At 53.5% G+C, this 20,778-nt stretch overlaps 2 protein-coding genes across 4 annotated transcripts in view; one reads left to right on the plus strand and one right to left on the minus strand.

Moving 5' to 3' along the window:
• Window positions 1-1,331, minus strand: part of ANGPT2 (angiopoietin 2) — a 49,098-nt gene extending 47,767 nt beyond the window's left edge. Inside the window, exon 1 of the mRNA XM_079141823.1 lies at window positions 270-1,331. Coding sequence (XP_078997949.1) covers window positions 270-557 — 288 coding nt within the window. The 5' untranslated portion in view covers window positions 558-1,331. The remainder of the gene's footprint in view (window positions 1-269) is intronic.
• Window positions 1-20,778, plus strand: part of MCPH1 (microcephalin 1) — a 211,684-nt gene that overhangs the window by 131,485 nt on the left and 59,421 nt on the right. The window lies entirely within an intron of this gene.

Genomic DNA, 20,778 nt, shown 5'->3' on the forward strand with positions numbered 1-20,778 from the left:
GAGCTCCAGCTGCTCAGACAAAACAGCTTGCAGGCTCTGCAGGGAAGTGCACTTCCGCTGCCGCACTGGCGAAGGCTCCCGGCTCCAGAGACGGTCTGCACGGGCTCTGGCATACTTTTCTGGGAACCCTTTTCTCTTTTAACCCTGTGACCGCATTACCCCCCAGGCGTAGGACAACAGAGCTGATCCCTTGTTCAGGGATCGGCAACCTCCTCCCTGAAGCTCTGGCCCTGGGAGCTCCTGGTGCCCAGAGAGCCCCTTCTGCCTACCTTCATCAGCCACTGAGTGTTGTTCTCCATGATGTTCTCCAGCATCTGCAGCCTCTGCACGGAGTCGTCGTAGTCCAGGGGCGCATCCCTCTGCACGGCATTGGAGACGTAGGGGCTGGAGGAAGAGCGGCAGCTGTCTGTCTCTGGCAGCAGGAAGGTGTAGCTGCAGGGCCCATGCTGGACCTGGTACTGCTTTCTGCCAGTGCTGTCCACACCCTTCCGAAAGCTGTTGTAGGCTGCCGCCAAGACGAGATCACAGCCCAGAGTAAAAAAAACAATCTGCCACATTCTCCTGCTTTGGGTAGTAAACCACCAGCTCAGCAGACTTCCAGGCGCATGTGAGTCCAGAGTCCTGAGCGGCCGTCTAGCAGGCAGGGCTGTGTGGCATGGCCGAGTCCATGGGTGACAGCCTGCCTTTTCTTCCCCTCCAGCCGCAGGCTTGGTTTCAGGGCGGACTTCTCTCCGGGCACGCAGAGCACTGTCAGATGGCAGCGGGCTGGAGTCCTGCTCACTCAGGAAGGCTGCACCGGCGTCAGACAGCAGCTCTCATGTCTCTTTGTTTCTCTTCCCCCGATTCTACGGTGTCGCTATCCGAATCAATCACTTTCCTTTCCTTATATGATAAGTTGATAACAGCAGCCAGACATGTGCAGCCACCAGCTCCGCCCTCCTGGCTCCCCGTTATCTTCCTGTAGGGGGTCACTAGCCAGGCAGCAGGAAAAACCAGAGTGTAATGCTCGCTGTCCAACCAGGACGGCAGGCTGCCGAAGCCCTCAGGGACGGGACGCTGACCAGCCGTGGGACCCCGGGCCGCGGAGGCACCACCCTGACTGAGCATTTCCTCGAGAGAAGCAGGGCTGTCTTGCGATGTCACTTCTCCATGCTTGGCTGCAGAGTGTCTGAGGTAGTGACTTCAATTTTAAAGTACAATGAAAGTTCCTGTTTTTCCCTGTAGGAATAAAAATACTGCAGATCTATCAGGACTTCGGTTTATTTTTGTTATTACAAATAAAGAGAAAGACATTTGGCTCCTGTAAACTGCCTTTCCAGAGGGAAATACTCTCCTCCGTACTGCTTAACTTTGGAACTGTTAGCTAAGTTATGAAAAGTCTTTATTTTAAACCAGCCTGAGATTATTAACTCTAGTTAGAAAGATCCGTTTGGGAGACTTGACATTTATTCTTTTAAACAAAACATTCATTTAAGTACTCAAAGTAAACTTAAAATATACTGGTTGATTAGCTGCATATTAAGTTGCAGTTAAGAAATCAGAATTTAAAAGTGTGCAGGGAGGAACACACAGCCTCCCACTTCCTTACGGCAAGACCTGCCCAGACCTCATCCCCTCAGCATTATCAATTAAATTCGTCCCACGCCCTGTTGGACTCAGACCAATCACGTCCCCTATTGAATTGAGCTCTAGCGTCCTTATCTATAAATGCAGCAGCTGCTCCAACCCACTTCCCAGACTCTTCTGCTCAGTTCCACGGCTCTGCACCTCCTGTGAGTCGCTTCCTTTGGAGCTGAAACCCCAGGCTTCAGAGGTGGGCAGCGTGCTGGCTCCCGGGCTGGTACGTGGACAACACCGCCGAGCCTGGCTGAGACCGTTTATATCTCACTGCTCAGGACTTACTCCCCAGCGAGTGGGAGCGGCAGAGCTCACCTACCCCTGAGAGCTGAGGTCAGCCTTCAGAGCACTAAAGAATTAGGATTTTATATTCCCAGGTGAATCTGGTGTTTGTACAGTGAAATTCGTTTTCCTGAAAACTGTTTCCAGGAGACCTAATTACACCTTTAAAAAAAAGTCCAACCTGTTACTGGACTGACGCCGCTGTCACCTGTAGGACAGAGGTTCCGACCTCTGAGGTCCGTGAGCTCAGTTGGGGGAGGGTGTCAGTGTTCCGCCGCTCTTGCTGAAACACAGCCTTTCCTGTGTCCGAATGGTCAACATCTGTGACTTTCTCATCCCTGTAAGTCATAGATGTTTCTGTCACAGTATCTCAGACTCTCTCTCGTGCATGCGTGGCACTGTGGTCAGAACACCCCTAGCTCCTGGCATGGAGTGTCGTCTTTTGAGAAGAGATTCCTTGGCGCCAGACTACCAAGCTACTCGAGCTCAGAAAGGCCAGAATCCCTGCTCTGAAGGGCTGTTGGTAGAAGATGGAGTTGGAGTTCACCAAGATCCAGGTGCATACTTCCCACTAAGGGGCCAAACCCAAGAAGCTCACCCCCCAGACAGCAAGCCCTGGGGGAGGCAGGGAGGTTTTCGGACAGGCCCTGGGGCCGGGCACCTCAGCAGATGCTTAGCTCCTCCCAGCCTCAGGTTCCTCACTTGTGAAATAGAGGCCACTCTCCACAGAGCTTTCCAGGTCATGGTGACAGGTTGTAGCATATGTAATTTAGGAATGGCTGTTTCCTTCCCTTCTGGGCACTGTTAGTTCATGGAGATCAGTTCTTCCACCGTCAGTCAGCATGGCTGTTATTCTCTATTCAATGTGAAGCACAGGGTGGAAATTTTTTCTTCTACATTTTTTGCTTGTTTGAAAAAGTATGTAGCCTGGTATTAAATTGCATGTGTGTTTTAAGACTCATTCGGTCGTCTCCCAGGCAGGTAGCATGTTTATCAGGAGGTCAGCATGTGCTGCCTGTCCGCCAGGCTTGTGTCAGACGCTCAGCCAGGCCAGGGCCTGGGCACGCACACGTCTGAGCTTCTGACCTGAAGAAGCTCATGGTGTCTTGAGGGAGGGAGACCCATAAAATAGCAGAGTGCGAGGAGAGCTGTGCCTGAGTGCAGGTAGGAGGGAGGTGACCGGCTCCCAGGGACAGCAGGCCTCAGGTGTCAGCATGGATGATCTTATCCAGGCCCCCAGGTCAGAGCCTGGAAGGAACTGTGCTTTGTAGATTCCAAATAGAAGTTACTGGAACTGGAGCTTCAGGGGAAGCTCTGGTTAGACCAGGAGTCGGCACACGTTTCTGCAGAGGGTCAGGTAGTAGATTTTTAGGCTGTGTGGGCCATCTGTCTGTCACCTGCTCTCAGCTGGAGCCCCAGAGCAGCCACTATCCAGCAATTAGCAAGAGCAGTGGGGACAGTACAGCCTTTTTCACGGACACCAACGTTTGGATTTCATGTGATTTTCACATTCATGAAATGACCTCCTCTGGGTTTTTTCCAGCCATTTTAGAATGTAAAGGTTATTCTTAGCTCACAGACCAAAATCCGTCGTGGGCTGTCAATTGCTGACGTGTGAGTTAGAGCCTAGGGTATCCACCCCGGGCTGGGACGGGACCTCCAAGGCCACCGCACAGTGCAGAGCCCTCTGCTGCCTGCTCCTGGCCTCAGACAGGACCTGAGAGTGAGACCTGGCAGGGGACAAGGCTCAGGAAAGGCCCAGAGGAGGTGCCACCTTGAGGCTGGGGGCAGGTGCAGGGAGAGGCAGGTCAGTAAGATGACATCGAGAGGCCACAGGTGCGGGGGGACGCGGGACACTCACATAGTGGGGGTGCAGCGGGCCGGGGCGAGGGCCCCGCAGAGAGGCAGAGGGCCTGCGGAAGGCCCTCCAGCACACAGACCCAGGACAGCAGGGGCAGTGGGGTCCAGGTTGCCACACCCATCGAGCCAGAGGGGCACCTGCTTTGGTTGCTGAGGAAAAGCCCCGCCCCTGGGGCTGGCCCTGCTGTCCACAGGCTGGGGCGTGCTGACCCCAGCCCAGTGTGGTCCTCTGCACTCTCCCCTCTCGGTGGGATCTCGTGTTCTCTTTAGTGAGTTGCTGACAGAACAGCTGACGGCAGACAGAGACGTGAAAGGAGGGACGTTGTCACAGGCTTCCCAAAGCCGCCTGCCCGATCTCTCCTTTCCCTGACAGTCTGCTGCACAGCTGTGGTGCTGCTATTTGTTTTCTTAATGATGTTTGTCTTCTCCCCCGTACTGTATGTGATCAGCCGTAACTTCAGAAGCTCCATTTGTCCTCCGTAGAACTCTCTCAAGTTCTCATTAAGACTCAGTTAGCTCCTCCATGAAAGAAGAGGTCAGCTTTACCCAGAACCTCCACAACTGGCCTCTGCTTTGCTCCACCCTGTTCAGCCACGGCCCCAACACACAGTGAGGCCAAGGATCTCCTGCAGGCTCTGGCCTCTGGCTGCCCAGGAGTACAGGTGGATGCAGGCCCAGACCCTCTGCTCTCTGGATCTGGGAGTTGCAGTGACCACAGCCCTCCAAGGCCCTGGGGCACCCAGAGCAGTGCGTGGCTCCCTCGGATGTTTTGCTCCATTCGAATGGTGTCACCAGAAGCCAGAAACCAAATAAGAAAGGCAACTTTGAATCAGCACAAAGCAGGGCAGCCGCCTGAGCCACAGATGCCAAACGCAGTGTGCAAGTGTGCCCACACAGCCCTGCTGTCACCCAGGGAGCCAGATCACATTCGGGACTTAGCCAGGCAGTGCGCAGATCCACAGGTGGACGTGGGGTCCCAGCCTGACTGGGGGTGGGCCACCAGGCATCCCGGCCGACTGGGCACACAGTGAGCTTTGCCAAAGCCCCACCTCATAAGGAAGAACATGGAGAGTGCTCCTAGTCCACAGAGCACACTGGCCCCGATCTGGAGCACAGTGGTTTCCATCAGGGCTGGGCAGCCCCTCCTGAGCCAGCCCCCTGTCCTCACCCTCACCCGCACAGCCAGAGTCCAATCTACTCATGTCATCGCCACCGGCAGGACCCCAGGGTGGTGATTGGCACAGGCGCATCTGGCCCCACATGATCTTAATTTTGGGAAAGTGCCGTGTTGGTATATGAGGAACTATTGGTGCCGAATTACCCTAAAATATGAAACTGGGACACTGTGTTTTCGCAGACAGATGGGCACACTCGGGACTCTCAGGCGCCTGGCATGCTGCAGCTGGAAAGCAGTTGAGAGACAACTTGGCCATCTCTCCTTCCCACCCCTGGCCTCTTTAAATTTGGCGAAACAAAGTCCATCAACATGTTTACATCTGCAGCTTAATGTTCAGTATGCAGGAGAAACCATCAGGAAGCTCACTGGACATAAAACTGTTCTCAGAGGAGAAGTTATGTCCACCCTCCTTCCCCCCAGGTCGGACGCAATGATGAATGAGGACCAAGGAAGGACCACACTGACGGGACAGGAAGAAGAGGGTAAAGTCCGCTCCAGCCGTCAAAAGCAGCCCGGCGTGGCAATTCCTTTATGTGCGTCCCTGGCTGGTCTGTTTGGGCACGTATTGAACTGGACGTCCAGAGCCGTGGGCGGGAACGAAGGCGCGTCCACGGGAGCGACTCTCCAGAGCTGCTCAAGGAAACCCGGAAGCTGCAGTGCTGTGGAATACCTCCCCAGCCCTGGGGTGTGAGGAAAGCACCAAAGGAAAGCCCCCAGAGGGGCTGCAAAGACAGAAGACGAAGCAGAGACACACGCGCCTCTGTGATCACTCATGGTGCTCTTGTAACAGGTGGGGCGCAGAGACTCCCGTCCGTCAGGTGCATCCCTGGGCCTTTCTTATAACTAATGGTGATGAATCTGAGGAGAATTTGAAGCAATGATTTTCCCCCTGATTCTAACAGCCTCCTTTGGAGAGAATCCGATCAAGACCCGCCACTCAGTACTGCCTGTCATCTCTGTACAACACAGACAGGCATCCCCAGTGACAGAACCCACTTTACTTCCAGAGTCTTCCATGGCCTTCGGTCACCATAGCTGGAACTGTGGGGTCTTGTGTGGACACTCACCAAGTACACGTCAGTTTGGCGGACCCGTGATCATCTATTCTGTAGGTGCACAATGAATTCTCTCATGCAAACTTGGAAGCAGAGAATTAGTGATCAGCCCAGAACAGGCTTCTGGAACGTGGTGCGCTGTCTGAACGCACCAATTACGCTTCATACACCTTCCCACCCATACTCTGATTTTTCTGGTTTTCTGGTTAGTTTCTTTGCCTGTTTGACTTCCTCCTTTGTAGACAGCTACAGGACTGTGATGAGCCTTTTAGAACAGAAGCAGTTTCCCAGATGAAGTGTAGTGCTTAGCTTAGCACAATTTCCTGTTCTCGTCTGCAATTACATATAGGTACCTACATGTGTGTATGGCGTTGGCACAAAGGAGCTGTCCCAGTGTGTTTGGATATTTGGTATACAAATTGTCATCCACTTGGAATCAGGCACTTTCTCCACAGAACCACCTTTGTGAGAGGGGAGGGGCAGAGGAGGGGAAGAACCTCTCCAGACATGTTGAGCCACTTCCTTTACCTGGAAGCAGCCATCCCCACATCACCAGCCTGTCCCCTCACAGACCACAGGAGGAGAGCTGCCGGTTGAAGGGTGCTGGCCCGGGGGTGCAGTTACCTCCCTGGCCGTTTGACATGGACCCCAGGAACCGGTCATCAGCACACGGAGAGAAGGAGAGGGCTAATGGCGCCAGAGTCCCCGCTCCTATGACTCTGGGTGCCCTGCGTTCTCATCTACGTTGAACTGAAAAGGTGCTGAGTGCCCGTTCATTCCAAGCCACTCAGTGCTTGCTGTGAAACTGTGTCCACATGACGCTTAGATAGGAAGAGTTTTTAAAAAAATAAACTTAAAAGAGCCTCAAATCTTTGACAGCTTGCACGGCCATAAGCCAGCCTCGCAGCTGCTACAGCAGTCTCCCCTCTCAGGGCCACTCTGGGTGTCCTATGTAACCTTATGGGCTTTGAAAGGAAGAACCTTTTATTTACTAGAAACTTGGGAAATGTCCAAGTAACTATTTTTGTAAGACTGCACTACAAATTCCTTGAATTTTTAGGGATATTTTAGTTTATATAATTATCCTGTTGTATAAAGTTATCTCAAAATACTGTTTGATTTTTAAGTGTTTTCATTCTAATATTTTTATGGAATATTTTATCTTCTCATCAAAAAACAAATGCCAAAAAGGTCAAGATACAAGTCACAGCTTTACAAAGGCAGTGGGTGCGTTCTCAAACAATGGATGAGTGCATTAGCCTGGCAGTATTTTTGCCAATAATTCTGTTCCTGTTTTCTCCCTAGAAAGAAATGCTAAACATTCTTTTCAGTCCATTGATGTCAGCGATTACTGTTTTACCCATGACCTAAGTTCAGTCAAGTAGGATCTTTCCTGTGACTGACATAATATTTTGTTTGAGATTTTTGAAGTGAGTTTAATAGCTATGATTTTTACGATAAATGTTTGTGAATCCATTTCAACAGAGTCATAGAAAATCCAGATTTCGTGGCTTCTGTGTCCAGACTTTTTGTCACGACCGTCACTCCTTACAGGATGCATTTTCATCTGAAAGTGGCTTAATGCCATCTGAATCAATCTTTGTTTAATCTAGATTTACAAAATTTTGTCTTAATTATTGAGAAGCATTTTTTAGAAGGGAGATAAAAATGTCATGCTTGCTATTTACATTAAGATACATTAACTCCTTGCTTACAGGTTAACATAAGTAACATTGCTTATGTCAGAGATGTAAAGACAGCATGTGACCTCCTTTTGGTGTGCCCACCCATCTTCCAGGCCTAAAAGGAACAGCCTCCCCATGGGAGCCTGCGCCTGACTATGGGGTCACACGCACCAAAAGGAGTTCTCGAGAAGTTAATCAGAGGTGTAATAGTCGTGCACGAAGTTGCAGCTGTGGCATGAGTAGGTATGATGTTGGCATTCAGTGTGTGACAGTCCTCCCCATCACTGTCACCACTGGGACCAGGGACAACTCAGCTTCCCCAATGGCCTGCCCTGTACTCTCTGCTTCTCCCAGACCCTGTCACAAGCAGCTCGTCTGCTGTTCCACTAGTGACAGACCATACTTCCTGGAGTGTTCTCTTCCCAGGAAAGGACCTGAAGTCAGAGAAAGACTGCACCAAAGAGAAAATAAAAGGAAGTAAATTGTACAAAGACTGTGGAGAGGGGACGCGGCTAGCAGTGTCAAGGTACCAAGCTCCTGACATTGATCTCCCTCAAGGAAAAAAAATCAATGATGTTTTTTAAAGCCCCAAAACTATTCTAGTAGGATATTCCCAGGACAAGAAATGATGTACTTTCCCCCCAAATCCTGATGCCCTGAATGACCTTTTTGTATTTATAATCAAGACGTCCTGCTTGATTGCAGCAGAAGTACGGCTGGAGCACGCTGCTGCTCACCTGCTCCCCCTGCTGGGCTCATGCCACGTGACGGGCAGGCTGCCGTGTTGTAAGTCATCAATAGGAATGATTCGTGATTTTGAACACAAATCAGTTGCAACCAGAATATAACCTGGAACGCTTTTATTTTAGTTTTAGTGCAGAACAGCACACTGTGTGCAGAAGGTGCACACAGTGAAGAAATGTGTCTAAGCACTTGTTTAGTATTGGTGGAGCCAGACCTGTTTCTGTGTGCTCTGATGATGGGGTGGCTGCCCAAACGCGGCCGGCCATGCTGCCGTGGCCACAGGAGCAGCAGAGGTCTGTACGTCGGTCTTCTAAGGCGTGGATCTGGGGGCCCGCTCCTTGTCTCGGGAAGGCCTCAGGCTGACCAGGCAGACTGAGTATCCCGGAAATGGACATCGTTGGATGAAGTGCCCCTTTAATCCAGGCGGCTGCTCCACAGGGGAGGACCTGAAGGCAGGTGAGGTCCAAGTGGCGTGGGAATGCTGTGCTAACTCATATCCAAATGACTGATGCACACAAAGCCCCTCCCCAGCATGGCCCTGCTGAGAAAAATGACACTCCAGGATGTGGGACTGTTGTGCAGGAGAGCGTGGGCCTCAGAGCCGGAGGTGGCCACGACTGAGGGACGGGCTCCGCAGAGCCTGCCTCGGAATGGGACTGTGTGTCTGGGAACACGAAGCCCAGGAGGGCCTGAAGCAGGGTGCACCCGCCTGCTCTGGACAGGCCCAGGGGTGTGTGGGGAAGGGCCTGGAAAGGGAGGTGGGGCTGCAGGCACGCTGCGAGGTGGCCTGAGCTAGACAGCGTCACGGGGCCCATCAGGAGGGACAGTCAGAATGCCTCTGCGCTGACAGGCGTGGGGACTCCAGTGACGGGCAGGTCGTGCGTGTTCTTCAGACAACTGAAAGGCTGGTTACCAGGCCTTGCCAAAACATCTTGTCGTTGTTTTGTGGTGTCTTGCTTGTTTGCTTTGGATACTCGGCATTGAACCCGGGGCCTCTCTATCACTCAGCTGCATCCCCACGCCTTCTTATTTAGAGCCAGGGTCTTGCTAAGTTGCCCGGGCTGACTTTAAACTCGTAATCCTCCTGCTTCAGCCGCCAGAGTTCCTGTAACTAGAGGCCTTTGCCACCACACCTGGCATAAAGATTTTTTAAGCAAAAAAAACAATTTTTTTTTAAGCATCAACAAAATATAAAGGCTATAAGAACATACCAGGCCCAAATTTAGATCAAGTCAGGCTCTCAAGGAATCAGGTGGAACATGAGTCAGCCATGGCTCACACCAGAGCTGCCCCCCTCAAGGCCTCCATCGGCCAGACAGAGACAAAGACCAGGACACGAGCAAGTGGGAGCAACCAGTGAGCGTCTCCTCCCAGGGGACCCCACCTGCGCATCTGGTGGACAGCAGCAACCTTCCTCACCTCTGCAGGAGGCTGAGGAAGTGTGCCCTGAAAGCGGACACCCCGCCCCCAGCACGTCACTCTGAGCGCACGCTTCTTGCAGCACAGGTGGGGTGGCCGGGAAAGGCCTCCAGCCACGGTGAATTTTCCTGAAGGGGCTCGAGGCTGGTGACATCGGCTCCTACCCACCCCAGCCATGGTGGATGCGAAGGAGAATCCTCTCTGAAAGGGTGCATCTTCACCAGAGCTCTCAGAACATTCAGTTTCTCAGGGAAAACGAGTAACTCACAGGCAGAAATAAGCAAGCACACAAGGAATCCCAGTGCCATTAGCAAACATATGCAGAAAGAATAGCAAGAGCCCACTCGCGGAACTTCACAGGTGGAAGTCACCAGACATTTTGCAAAATAGCTGTAGTTTCTGGGTTCTCTTTCAGGGCTTCTGCAACAGAGAAGGAGCCACCAACTGTTCTGCCTCGAACACAGGAATTTGTTCTCACAGCTCTGGAACCTGGCAGTCTGTGACCAGGTGTGGGCAGGGCCCCCCAGGCCTGTTGAAGCCTGAGCAGGGGTCCTTCCCTGCTCTCCCTGGCTTCCTGCAGGCTGCTGCTGTCCCTCGCCACCTTAGCCTATAGGGACCCACCCACGCTCTGATGCCTTGTCTGGGGAGTGCTGGGTGCGTCTGTGTTTCTTTGCTTGGCTATCTGGTAATGGCACAGTCACGTGGCATTAGGAGCCGGCCTGCTCCTGCGACCTCCTCCTCACCACTTATGTCTACAGTGACCCCGTTTACCAGTACGCGCCACTTCTGAGGCCCTGGGATTCAGACTGACCCTTACCATGTTCAAAGATACAAAATAAAACCGTGATGATACCTAAAGGGGACAGAAAACTAAAGAAAAAAATTTGAGGATTTGAAAAGAAAACTGGTAGAAATTAAATAAATAAATAAAAAGCACTTGAACTTTGTAAAGATCGTGTTCAACAAGATCAGACCCTGGAAGCTGAGAGGGCCAATGGGTGAGCTTCAGGATGGTCAAGGATGCAGTGCAGCCCAGGGAGACGGGCCCTGGGAGGGGCTGGAGCATGCAGCCAGAGGGCTGGTCCAGCTGAATTCCAGAAGGGAAGGACTCGTGGCCTTCCAAGAGCAGGTGGCTGCAGATTCTCCAGTGGTGATGGACGAGACCAAGCCACAGGCTCAAAAAGCAGCAGTGAAAGCAGACAGGATAAATGGCAGGATCCTGCACAGCAGTAAGAGGGCAGAGTCAAGGACAGGCTATCTTCCAGCTTCTGGCCTGCAGTGGACAATGACTGGGGAGAAGGTGTGGCGGGGGTACAGTGTGTCTTTACGCAGTTTTCCTGTGACTGGTCACAACACACCCAGGGAGCTCTCTGATCCAGTGCAGGGGAGTCTGGGCTCAGAGTCGCCTGGGCCTGGAGCAGGGAGACTGTCCAGTCTCGCGATCAGTGTGCACGCCAGCCTCGTTCAGCTGTCTTAAGTGGTACTCAGCAGTGTGTGGAGTGAGTGAAGAGCGGCCGCGTGAGTGACGTAAAGCATCACAGACGCAGTTTCTCCAAAGTTAGCCACAGAGCCACTCCATCCACTGCTTCCCTGCTCCACGTCCTCAGTGGATTCTGCTTTTGCCCTATTCTCTGGCTCCTGGCCTGGCAGAGGTAGATAATAGTGGTAAATAAAGCAGACCCAGTCAGTAGAAAGGAACCTCGGAGTGTCTTGGAGGTGCTATAAGAGATTCAAAATGGAGTAAAATCTGCAGGATACAGTCAGTGATGCGGTAACTTGAAAGTGCATCCCTTCGGGGAGGGCCTTTGTTGAGGGTTGTATTGTGTTCTCCTGCGTCCTTTCCTCGAAGTCCTAACCCCAGGACTGCAGAATGCCACCGTTTGGAGTAGATGTGATCAGCTGAGCTGAGGCTGTTGTGAAGCAGCGTGGGCCCTCGCCTGGTATGACTGGTGTCCTCTTCTAAGAAGACTGCGTGTGCAGGCAAGGGCACCCTTGGGGGAGCGCCTCACGACACCCAGGGCAGCGGGCAGGTGAAGCTTCCCAGCCCAGGGCCCCAGGAGAGGCCGAGCAGATCCCCCTCCCAGGCCTCAGGGGGAACCAGGCCCGGCACGCCTTGAACTCAGGCTGCGGCCGCCACGGATGGGCGAAGTTCCGGATGGGCGAAGTTCCGTTGGGAAAGCCACGCCCTTTGCCACAGCAGCCCTGTGAACTCACAAGCCTCACAAAGTTGGCCATGGAAAGACAGTCACAGCAGCTCGCTCCCTGGCAGCCCTGCCTGTCACTGCACCGTCTGCTGCACCCGCCTCCTGTCTAACCCACGGGGAGAGATCCAAGCAGCACATGGGCTTTGCAGAGCTTCATCTGGCAGCAGGGAAGCTGTTTCCTAGAAGTCTAAGGAACTGTCACGGCAGCCAGCCTTCAGGATGGCCCAGCCCAAACACGACTTCTCTGGGCAGCTGTCCCTGTCTCTGAAGGAAGGACAGAGCACGCCCACCTCAGGGCCCGGCAAGTGGCCCTGTGGGGCTGGAGGCTCCGTATCTCCATCTTTCCTGCTGCTGCTGTTTCAGAAAGATACATACTGTTCATCAGCCACACCTACTGGCTTAAACGCAGCAGCGTCTGTAGTGAGGAAACCACGCAGTGCCGATGCAGGCAGGGTCCCTTCCCCTTCCACAGCTTCCAGCCTGCCAGCCCCGCCACTGGCCTCCTCCTGGATGAGTCTTCCCTCAGTCAGCTGCCTGGGAGCTGTTGTAGGCCCCTGGACAGGTGAAGCCCAGCCCCTGAGCAGCGGGCCGCGGTTCCCCAGCATCTGCAAGCCTGGGGCGTGGCCTCCTTACTCCGGGCTCCGTGAAGCTGTGGTGTTCCGTGGTTTCAGTGTAGCCCCCAACTTCTCTTCCCCTCATGCCCTGCAAAACCTGTCGCCTCTGAGAGGATCCAGTGGAACTCCAGGCCAGCAGCTCCAAGCTGGATTAAATTATCCAGTGCACAGCGCCTGACACAAAACAGAGCATCCCAGGCAAACGCAACCGACCGGCAAGCATGCTGGAGCTTACGTCTGAAAGCAGGTGTGGTCCTCCAAGCTTATTTTTCCAGACTATGCACAACACTTGTTCTGCTGCCCCTCTTCACACCATTTTTAGAAACACTTTGGACAGCTGCTAAAAGCCGAAGGCTTGCATTTGACCACCTTCCTTATGACAAATGTTTACTAACTGAGGGAAAAATAGTTTGCAATATGCCCCCAAACGGCAGTACTGTGTTAGATTTAGGAGGAGCCTCAGCACAGCATAAGATCATCGTCCTGTGAGTTCTCAGTGGTGTTTCCTTTCGCTCAGTTGTGGAAGAGGTTGTGCACCTGTACAGGAGAGGCCAGCTTAGGAATTCTCAGCGAGCTCCTAGTCTAGAATGGAGCCTGTGTCCCCACCTGCCTGCAGAGGTGCACAAGAAGAGCCCACCCACTCTGAGGTGGAGCGTGCGGGAACAGGTCTCCTGCAGAGCGCCCTCCGTGAGACAGCAGAAATCCCCGCAGCCCCAGCAAAGCGTGGGTCTCCCACAAAGGGAGCACTCACGCCTACTGGCAGATCGGAACCAGGCTCTCCTTTCAGTAACTGCCAAATATGACGCCCTGGCTCTGTCCCCCAGGCATTGGCTGTCCCACGAGCAGGTCACCATGGTCTTTGAGCCGAGTACACCGGAGCGCCTGCAATGGCTCATAGGAGTGGGATGGGTGCAAGTTCTTCCCTAGCCGGGTTATTTCTAGGGGACCCTCAGCCAGAACCTGCAGCTGTTCACTATCCAGTATCGGTTCTGAACATTTTAGTTGGCAAAAGAAAAGTGAGAAAACAAAAGGTTTGGGGCCTAAAGCTTTGGGAAACCCCTTTCCATAATGTGCTTACTTAGGCTTAAAAATACGCCTGTTTTCAGACCATAGGAACTAATGTTCAACTTTTCTAAGCCTGTTGTTTTTTTAGGAACACATTTTAAATATTAAAGAGAAAAGTGCTAGATCACTTTCTAACATAATATAAATATCCTGCATGGTTGTTTTCTCCCCGTTTTCAGAACACTGTACTTCATGACTGAAAATGCCCGTAATTTGGAGATAGTGGAGTGGGACAGACTGGGAGCCCATGGCACAGAGCTCTGCATGGGAGGCATGCCCCGGACACACGTCCACCGGGCTCAACCCAGCACACTTCCTGGTGGTTCCAAAAGTACCGTCATCCACAGAAAGGAGAGTGGGGTCTGAGAAGGGTCTGTGGTCTTCTCAGGATAAGTAGAGGCCATTCAAGGGTCTGAGCAGATGCCTGCCCTCAGGGAGAGTGGCAGATGGACTGTGCCTTGTGCAGCCCAGACTCAGCAGCCGCTGGTGTTGTTTGGAATACGTTAGAAATTGGGAGCAGTAGGACTTTTCCAGCCTGCAGACTTAGTTATTCCTAGAACTACTTCGCAGAGCTGTCTAGCATTGAACTAATTAGTCTAGGAACTAATGCTAGACCTGTCTAGCATTGAACCAGGCATTCAGGACAGACGGGGAAGCTGCGCAAGATGGACGGGGATGTTCAGACAGCACTGCAGGACGGGGGCTGCCAGACACCTGGAACCCTGCAGCCATGGCCTCCTCCACTCCTTGAACACAGCCTCTGAGCCCTCTTCTGTAAATGGGAGCAGGGTGGGGGGACGTTGGAGAAGCCGGTGACATTGGCCAGGTGCCTGGCCATGCTCCTCCCCCTGACTAATAGCCAAAGAAAGACGTTACCAGTGACCCCCTGGTGCAGAGCCATTCTCGTGGGAAGAGACAGTTCGGCCCCCCTCTCCGTCCACATTAGCAACTGAAAAACACATCCTGTGGGCAGAGTGGACTGTCCAGGACCCTCTGTATACCTCGTAGTTTGCATCATTCTGAGAAAACGAGATGGTTTTAGGGAAAAGCAAAGGACAGCAGCAGCTCTTGGGTCACCAGGCGTCCCAGGGGTCCTTAGTTGTGAGGGAAAGTCACTGATGTTTCCTAAAGTGTGTAGAAATGAATTCTGCTGAGCAGGTATTGAATGGTTAGACGATAGTGGTAATGGGGGCACGTGTGGCCAGTGCCAGGCTCATCCCCACCCGCACTGGCCTGTCCCAGCCTGGCTTGACAGGCAGCGGCACCCACTCGCCCCCCGTACCGCAGCTCCAGGCAAGCCCCTGCCTGGGGTGAGGTGCTTCCCCAGACTCACACCGCGAGCGAGGGGCCTAGCCGGCTGGGTCTGCGGCACCTGGCCTCTTACAGTGGAAATAACGCAGGTCTAAACTGTTCTTCCGCAATTTAGTTTGAATATCGGAGGCAAAACTCTAATTTTTTAAAAAGTGTTTTCAGACTCAACACAGTGTTTCTGTGTTCCACATTTTTCTGTGGCAAATAAAAGGACTTATCAGGAACGCAAAGAAAGTCCTCCCTGGCTGTGGCTCGGTGGGGACAGGAGGTGTGGGCCTCCAGAAGGCCCAGGTGAGCCAGCACGAGTCCCCCGGGGAGGGCCGCCTCCACCCACAGCTGTCCCAGGCGCTTCCTCTGAATGAGACGGTTTGGGCGAATTCCACCGGGAGGTTGCATCTGCTCGTGGTCACCACTGCTGGACGGTGGCCAGCAGTGGCAGCTGTCTGAGGGCCCTTCCCAGGGGTGGGCTGCCCTGAGTCCACGTAGCAGTCGTCACCCTATCTGCTGCCTCAGGTTTACTTGAGACCCTCAGACCTACAGGCAGGGGCTCTGGAAGCTTTCCCACCATCTCCCGGGTCTGCCTTTCTAAGCATCACCAACCCAGAAGAGCGCTGCGGAGGCCTTTTCTCTTATTAAAGCTGACTTGCAGTATCAGGCATCACTTCCATCCTGTTGCTTTGGTTGGATTCCTTCCCATGCAGGCCATTAGGACACGGGTGGGATCCCCGCACGTGCAACTGCTGCTCCTCTTTATACAGGCTGACGGCGGAAAAGCCGGACAGTCATGCCGTGAGGGTGCGGGCAGGTTGCTGGACCTGCGAGCGGCGTGGCTTCTCTGCAGAGCTGAGCAACGGGCGTGGCTTCTCTGTCTCCTGTCTGGTCACCTTCGCTCAGCTCTGACCAACAGAGTCTGTCTCTGGTGGATGCTGAAGCCGTCCTTCCTTAGCCAGTCAGCCAGCAGTCACACAGTGGGGACTCACTCAAGGTCACAAGCTCCTCTGAGAAGATGCTACTGCCGCCCTGGAGGTGGGTCCTGGGCTGGCTTCTGGTCTGGCTCAGCCCGCACACGGTGGTCTCTGCATACCTAATGAGACCACCACCCTTCCAGCAGGCCTGGGCATCTGCCACCTTCCAGTCGTGGGCTCAGAAATGCACAGTTGAGGGGCACCCTGTCAAAGGGAATCCGAGACAGAGGCAGGTGCCAGGAGGAAACCAGACGCAGTCCCCTATGGCCGTGGGTGGTGATAAGGCGGGGAAGGGAGCTCGGGTGGGGGCCCAGGGCCGTGCGTGTGGTGGGCAGAGGAGCAGGGTAGGAGTGAGTTTTGGCAAGATTGTTGTGGCAGTGCCATTCAGGACGGGCTGGAGCGACCAGCCACAGGGAAGCGTTCCCTCGGAAGCCAGCGCTGGCTTGAGCTTAACATCACACACCATTTTTGTCCCTCAAACCTCCCTCAGAGTGGACATCCTGAGTTTAAACTGCATGTGACAGTTCCCATCTGGTGGGAGTCTCCCTGCCAGAGAGAGCGCTGTGGGAGCCGGCTTCTCGGCGGGCAGCGCTGCCGTCGGTAAGAACCTTGCTCTGGCACCCAGAACTTTGCCTTCAGCCCCGGGCCGCAGCCTCTGCTCGTGCTTCCCGGGGTTGTGAGTGCCCCTTGATTCTTGTTGTCGATGACGTGTGTCATTTCCACGGGTGTGCGTGACCGTCTCTGGTGGTCTGGATCATGCCGATCACACGTCTTCTTGATGATAGCTCTTTCGTGAAAAAAATCGCCCACTGAAGTCTGGCACGTACAGAGCCCCTGGGCCGACTTCTCCCTGGGCCTCGCTCGAGTCCAGCTGGACGTCCTCAGGATTTTCTATCCCAGGATCCACTGCCAGCTCGCACTCTTGTTCTGTTTCACTTCCGGCTGATCCAGCTGTAATTCCTGGTATCGCTTCCACAGGGCAGAGTCCCTCCCCAGCCTGGGGTTCGATGGCTTCGGGCAGGTGTCCTCAGTGGCGTGGTGGCTTCATACTCCAGACGCACAGCAGTATTGGTCCTCGACTCTGATGGCTGGACGTTTGAGTGGTGGCCAGTTTTCAACAGCCGTGAATCTGATTATGACTTTTGGCATGGATTCACGTATAGTCATAAGTCACTTGGTAACGTTTCAGGAAAACAGCCGTCTTGGGGCCTAGATGGTTTCTCGTGGTCTCGGAAAGTTCCCAGTGATAATGGTGTGACCCAGTGCATCTTTTTTTAATTTTTTTTTTGTATTTTTTAACTTGTTCTCATTAGTCATACCTGACAGTAGAACACATTTTGTCTCCTTGTACACGAATGAAGCACAACTTCTCCTTCCTCTGGCTGTACTTGGTGCAGAGTCACACCAGCACTGTAGTCATATGCGTACATGGGGTAAAAATGTCTGTCTCATTCCACCGTCCTTCCCACCCCCAGACCCTCTCTTCTCTCCTGTGGTCACTCCCCTCTGCCCAATCCAAGTTCCCTCATTCTCCACTACCCTGCCCCCATTATGGATCAGCATCTATTTATCAGAGAAAACATTTGGCCTTCAGTTTTTGGGGTTTGGCTTACTTCACTTAGCATGATATTCTGCCATAATTTCATTCTTCTTTAAGGCTGAGTAGTATTCCATTGTGTGTGTGTACCACATTTTCTTTACCCATGCATCTGTTAAGGGGCCCCTAGGTTGGCTCCATAGCTTAGCTATTGTGAATTGAGCTGCTATGAACATGGATGTGGCTGCCTCACTGTAGTGTGCTGACTTTAAGTCCTTTGGGTATAAACCAAGGAGCAGAGTGGGATGACTACCCAGTGTGTCTTCATGGGAGCACATGTTGCTTGCAAGGATACGTGGTGGATCAGGAAGCAGGTGCTGGCAGACTGGCCAAAGAGCCCAGAGAGAGGCCAGCAGTTAGCACGCAAGACCACGTGGCAGGGCACGCTGTTCCAGCTGTGCAGGTGATGTGGCGAGATCCTAGGCCCGGCCACCAGGTGTCTGACCGGCGTGCCGCCCCTGAGGAAGCCCTCCAACAGGCCAGGGGGTGTAGGCTCTCTGAACCATTTCGTCCCAGACTGTTCGGAATCCGGCCGTCAGGGGGAGCAGAGGTAAGAAGAGTTTTCAGTTTGCCAGATGAGGCTGTCGGGCCAGCAGTGGAGGTGGATGGAGCTGGTGTGGGAACAGGCAGGCTGGTGCTGGCTCCTGAAGGGCAGACCCCCACTGCCCGTACCTCGTCCACCTCCCTGGGCAGGGCTGGCAGCTGCAGTGCCATTTTCAAAGCAAAACAATCACAGGAGTCGAGCGTGGTGTCTTGTGCCTTTAATCCTGGCAGCTTGGGAGGCGGAGACAGGAGGATTGCAAGTTCAAAGCCAGCCTCAGTAAGAGCAGGGCACTAAGCACTCAGCGAGACAGTGAGACCCTGCCTCTAAATAAAATGCAAAACAGAGCTGGGGATGTGCCTCAGTGTCCGAGTGCCCTGAGTTCCATCCCCAGTAGCCCCCACCCCCAGAAATCACACAGCCATCCTTCTGAAAAGGCACCCACCCTTACAGGAGCAAGAGCCATACAACTCATTTAAAGTTTTGAAAAGGAACAACGACCAAAAGTGTCCTTGTGAGAACATTTGGAAAACAAGCATGTGGTTGGAAGGAATATTCCATGAACTCCTTGAGGCAAGGGCGAGGCGCCGCCTCTCCTCTGCTCCCCTGGTGCCTCAGAGGAGAGAACCGAGCAGCCTCCAGGGAAGCCGGTTCCTCGGCTGGTAGAGTGGAGCGCATCAGTTTGGAGCAGTGCTGAGCCAGGTGGGGCAGTACCGATGTTCCACCCGGTCTCCAGGAGATCCTTCTCTGCTTCCCCCTCCGCCTCACCTGTCTGCAGGTGAAGGAAGAGCAGTCTTGGTCAGTGTCCATTTTAAACGTCACCCACCTCCCAGGCTCAGTCAAACCTATCGCTCTGCTGCCCAGTCCTCCCAGCTCCCTTCATCCAGGCCTGTGAGCTGCAGCCTGCCAGCCCCACCCCCGGGCTGGACGCCTGAGGCTGGGGGAGGCTCGAATGGCAGACGTCGCTTCAGCTGTACTCTTGGCGTCAGGCATAGACGTGGCCGAGGTGGAAGAGCAGAGGTGACAACCCTGGGAAGGTGGAAGGGTGGCCACCGAAGCCGTTCCTCTGCTTAGACAAATGGATCCTTCTTAATCGGCTTGAAAATCAGAATCTGCCTGATCAATTAGGAACTTAACCAGTCTTCAGAAGCCTGGGTGATCCATCGCAGGAAGGAGCATCTTGGGCCTCCTCTCTGGGGGCCAGGCCTGTGCTCCAGCGATGGACAGTGGAATTGGAGGCAGAGACTGTTTTGAGGTGCGGGCCTTCACCATGTCCCTCTCACTTACCAAGGATTGTTTTTCCTTCTTAAAGGACAACTGATGCCCCGGTTTATGGGAATCTCTCTCAGTACCGATCGGAAGCGGGTGAAGCGTATTTGTGTTCACTTCCTCTCTTTGCTCATGTTTTATGACTGAGGATATTGACATGAAAACAGGATCTCGGTAGCCACTGAGTTCACCCACTGCTGATTTCCCACCAGAAATTCCAGGCTTTGTGACATCAGCGTGCGCTGCTCCGGTGTCATTTCAGGAGCAGACATCTGGAAGTGATGAAATCCTGCACAACAGCCTTTGTTTTCAGGAAGAGGAGCCCGTGCGTGTTTTCAGGAGGAAGCCAGCTCCACCACGCCTACCAGGGCCGTCATCGCCACCTTCCTCTCACTGCGGTTTTACCACGCGGGGCGGTAAACCGGGTGCATCCTTCATTAGCCGGCACTCTTCCAGGTTTCCTCAGTGATCCCCGCGTAGACACAAAGCCCAGCACACGCAGGTTCCAGATGAGTGTCGGGCTGCTCGACTGCCTGGTGGCAGGACTGGAGGGGCCTGAAGATGCCCAGCGTCGGCCGGGATGTGTCTGCCTTTTGAAAGGAGCCTGATAAAAAGTCTCAGATATCCATACCTAAAAAAGATGCACTGACCCCCAGAAATAATCTTGCTCTTCTGCTTTCCAAATGCTTCCTTCTTGCAAAGCTGCGTGCATTAAGGAGCTCTTTATAACAGCAGGAAGCAGAGAGTGAGGGACACTCAGGACGGTGTGTGAGTGAGCCACGCCAAGCAAAAGGTCACTGTGGGGCGTGTCCGGTGGGTGGGACAGTGTTACGTATGATGTCAGGTGAGAACAGCTCGTTCCAGCTCTGCAGCCATCGCACTCTCAAGTGGGACCCACAAGTGACGCTGTGGCAGGTGGGCCGGTCACAGGGCATGCGTACACTGCTCCACTTCTCAGGTCAGCCTGCTGGCCTTCGCTGCATGGAGGAGAGTCTCAGGTGAGTTCTCTGAAGGTGTGATAGGCTGCAGGAACCAGAACCCAGGCCATGAACAAAGAGTGAGAGGGACCCTGGGCTACAGAGGTTGGTGGCTTCTCAGACTTGGGCCGGACAGCGCCCAGCCACAGGAACTGCAGGCTCTGGGCTCAGATGACCAAGGGCCTCATGGAATCTGACCCTAAAGCCAGTTTTCCTGAATGGCATGCTGGGTGCCAGTCTCTTGAGACATTGTCGGTCGCTTACAAAAACAAACAAAATGAACAAGGAGCACACACAGGTAAAAGAGTACACCAGTGATAAATTCTGAAGAGTGTAAACGGAAGAGCAGGTTAGAGTTCCCAAGTTCTCTTCCATGGGTTCTTATGCCACTCTTAG

This window comes from Sciurus vulgaris, assembly GCF_902686455.1.
Source record: "Sciurus vulgaris genome assembly, chromosome: 5".
Lineage (NCBI taxonomy): Eukaryota > Metazoa > Chordata > Mammalia > Rodentia > Sciuridae > Sciurus > Sciurus vulgaris.